The 3,910-nt window shown below is 38.6% G+C and overlaps 1 protein-coding gene across 2 annotated transcripts; it reads left to right on the top strand.

Moving 5' to 3' along the window:
• Nucleotides 1-743: 743 nt before the first annotated feature.
• Nucleotides 744-2,665, top strand: LOC112197702 (pentatricopeptide repeat-containing protein At3g42630). 2 transcript variants are annotated; one of them, XM_024338490.2, is made up of 2 exons: nt 744-1,029; nt 1,391-2,665. In XM_024338490.2, exons 1-2 carry the CDS (start codon nt 913-915, stop codon nt 2,546-2,548), a joined length of 1,275 nt encoding a protein of 424 aa, XP_024194258.1. In that variant the 5' UTR covers nt 744-912; the 3' UTR covers nt 2,549-2,665. The 2 variants fall into 2 exon arrangements, with proteins under 2 accessions (XP_024194258.1, XP_040373425.1); XM_040517491.1 differs by having other exon boundaries at nt 869-1,029; nt 1,386-2,665.
• Nucleotides 2,666-3,910: the final 1,245 nt, after the last annotated feature.

Below are 3,910 nucleotides of genomic sequence, written 5' to 3'. Positions count from 1 at the left end.
TGCTCTTACACCATTGTCCCCCAAATGGTCCCAAATTGGCAAGGTGACAAAAAGACTAGGTGTAGGGAGATATTTGAATTTCAAGTGATGAGAAATTCTTACAACCATGGTCCTCCTTTGCTGGAGAAAAGGCCCTCCATGAGTGGCGGCTCGCCGGAAAAGTTTGTCGGAAAAGTCGATTTGCAATTTCTTCCAATCTCCGTGTCTTCTTCTCCTAGCTTCAAATCTCCACATTTCAAGTCTCAAATAGTCATTTTATTCTCAATGCAAGGTTTCCTACAAATAAAAGGAAATTGATTAAAAAAGGTAAAATAGCATGGAAGACAAATCAACTTTCATAATTATGGGGCACAATTGCATAAGTAATTTGTGACTCAACATGATGCGTTGTTGAATAGATTTATTTTGTAGAGACTCCCGATATTATTTCAGGACATTCTCTAGATGCTTATTGTAATAAGGGGTTTAGACTTAATGTCTCCCCTTTATATTTGACAGTTTCATTAACCAAAACTTGAGGGCAGCGCAGGCTGCGCAGCAACTCTTTTATTTTTTTTTAAAAAAAATGCTAACCGTTTAATGGTACTACAAACCGACTCTAATAAGTGTACGATATATAGTTATTATTCTATAATTCCTAAATATCACGTTACATTATCATGCGGTGTTTCAGACTAATAGAATATGATATTAACCCGAACCATTGTATTCGTGATGGATGAGACTATAGAATAGTTTTCCTCTCCATAGCCCAATAGTTGTCCATTCTTTTGGGTCAATGGTTTGACGGTATCATCTAGATAAAAAGGATGCGTCTACAGTTGTAAAGTTTCAACTGTCCGAAACCCAGCACAGACTAATGTAACCCTGGACAGATTACAGATTAAACTCACTACTTTGCTGTGTTCGAAAATGGAGGCCATTCTTGTTCTGAGGACAGCCTCTGTTTCGGGGTCTCTCAACCCCAAACGTCTTTCTATTTTTTGCCATCAATCACAACCTTCGCAAAATCGAGCTCTAGCACGCAAGGTCAGTCTTTTGCGAGCATTCGATTTTGGGTTACTTCAGTTCTATTGAATTTAATTAAAACTAGTTGCAGTTCACTTTAAAAAGCAGGAAAGGTACTATCTTTGTGAGAATTGGGTCTTTTTACTTGAACCAACAACGGCCCAGAATTTGCGTAGTAAACACCAGTTGAGTCTTGATGAATATTCTTGATGTAGATTGACTTGTGTGATTGCCTGAAACCTTATAGTTAAAGATAGTTGAAGTTGCTGAAACATTACAGTTAGTTCATGGTCTAAATACATGTGATTGTAGTTGGTTTGAATGTCTTGATTCATATTATCTGTGTTTGAATTCTTCTTTCTGGTGTGCGTGTTTAGAACAGATAATCCGGACATGGAAGCAGGAGGAGTGTTCCAATGGGAAAGATAATTATGTAGATTGTGTACCGCTAATACAGAGTTTAAGTAGACAAAAGATGCCTCATGTAGCTCAGGAGGTTTTACTTGAGGTGAAATCAGATGGTCTTGTGCCGAGTAACTCCACTCTATCTGCTGTAATGCTATGTCATGCGAAGAATGGCCTTTTCCCTCAAGCTGAGGCAATTTGGGATGAAATGTTGAACAGCTCTTTTGTGCCTAGTATTCAGGTTGTGGCGGAGCTATTTGATGTTTATGGCAATGTGGGATGTTTCGGAAAGGTGAATGAAATTGTGGGTCAGATCAGATCGAGGAATTTAAGTTTGTTACCGGAGGTTTACTCACTAGCTATCTCTTGCTTTGGGAAGGGAGGCCAGCTTAAATTGATGGAAGATACATTGAAAGAAATGGTATCAAGGGGCTTCACGGTAGACTCGGCCACTGGTAATGTCTTCATTAGGTACTATAGCATTTTTGGTTCTCTGACTGAGATGGAGACCGCTTATGGTCGCCTTAAGAGGTCCAGGTTTTTGATAGAGGAAGAGGGAATCAGGGCAATGTCTTTGGCGTATCTAAAGAAAAGGAAGTTTTATAGTTTAGCTGAGTTCCTGAAGAGTGTTGGTCTAGGTAGAAGAAACTTGGGAAATCTTTTATGGAACCTATTGTTGCTATCCTATGCTGCCAACTTTAAGATGAAAAGCTTACAAAGAGAATTTCTGAGAATGGTGGAAGCCGGATTCCACCCTGATCTCACTACATTTAATATTCGTGCTCTGGCTTTTTCAAGAATGTCTCTACTCTGGGATCTCCATCTTACTCTTGAACACATGAAACATGAGAAAGTTGTTCCTGATCTTGTCACTTGTGGTTGTGTTGTTGACGTATACTTGGATAGAAGACTGGGAAGAAACTTGTATTTTGCTTTAAACAAAATGAACTTGGATGATTCTCCAGTAGTCTTAACAGATCCATTTGTATTTGAAGTTCTGGGGAAAGGCGACTTCCATGCAAGCTCAGAGGCATTTTTGGAGTTTCGGAAGCAGAAGGAATGGACTTATAGGAAGCTAATTTCAGTATATTTGAAAAAGCAATATCGGAGGGACCAGATATTTTGGAATTACTGAATAGCGACCTGCACGATGTGTAAATACATGTTTATAGAAATTGTTGTCATTTGATTGGGGTTACACTTCTCGATTGTTTGGATAAACGAATGGATGATGATCGTTTGATTTTTGTGACCTTCGTGACTCTCGTAGAATTCTCATTTGAATGGATCATGCATATTATTATACAAGATGGTCTATCAGCTCCAATATTCATCTTCCATTGTGCATGGACACGGTTCATGGTTGTGCCAGAGTACTGTTGTTGTTAGGCCCATTCGAGATAATCATAATGTTTTCCTGATCTCATAGATCTTATGCAGGCTCCCCTTGTTCAGGCTGTTGTGTATTGTTGAGATGGATGACGTATCAACATCATGCTATAGATGCCAGCCTGAACTTACCTAGTAGTTTAAGCTATTCAAAATAGCGGTTACCCGGAAAACTTTATCATGTATGATGGGAGAAGATTTTACGTACAGATCACCGGAGCATTAGTTTAACCGTATGTCCTTCCAGAAAATGCCTTTCTTTTTTGTATGAAATGCAATCTCGAGCATCAAATGTCCTTGCGAAAGAAGAGATCTCTTTTTGGAAATTTATGAATGAATATACAGTACCAAGCAAAGCAGTTCAGACAGAATAAAAATCTCAACCAAACGACTAACAGTTCCACAACAGATATCAGAACCATAACAGCCTCACAACAGCAGCACAGTACATTCCCAATCCAGTGTCTGTAGACATATATTTTAGGGAATTCCTAGTTTACCTTCCCAATCCAGTGTCTTTTATTAACGAACTCAAAACGAGTTGGGGCTTGTTAAGAAATTTAAGCATGTTCCCCAAGTTTACTTCCAAGTGTAATGAATTCACCTTTTCTCTTTGGCAGGTCTGATACTGTTAGGGTTCTAATCCCAAGAGAAATGGAAAACTAAGAATATAGAAAGCCAAAAGGAATTCAATCTAATTCTTCGGATAATTTTGACAATGAGGCTGGAATCCAGCTACATAGTTAGTCATACCAAATCATCGACTTCATAGTTAGTCATACCAAATCATCAACTTCACAGGTGAAGCAGCTGATTTGGTGATAGTTGGTCATACCAAATCATCAACTTCACAGGTGAAGCAGCTGATTTGGTATGACTATGTTTCAACATGACATAGGAGTGATAGACATACTATCAGAATAAACGACATCGTTTACATATTTGAACCTGATATGGGCTTACTCAACCGAAATCGCTATTCTGGGCCAGGATACAAGCTTGGGCTTGGTTGCTCATATTATTGGGTCCTAAATCCTAATATATACAAACTTGAAAAACTCATTTGACTTTTAGCGAAGAGAAGCTTCTAATCCAAGGAAGATTTTCT

Source organism: Rosa chinensis, chromosome 4 (genome assembly GCF_002994745.2).
Source record: "Rosa chinensis cultivar Old Blush chromosome 4, RchiOBHm-V2, whole genome shotgun sequence".
NCBI classification, from domain to species: Eukaryota; Viridiplantae; Streptophyta; class Magnoliopsida; order Rosales; family Rosaceae; genus Rosa; species Rosa chinensis.
The sequence above is the reverse complement of the archived record's forward strand: the minus strand, read 5'-3'. Positions and strand labels throughout refer to the sequence as shown.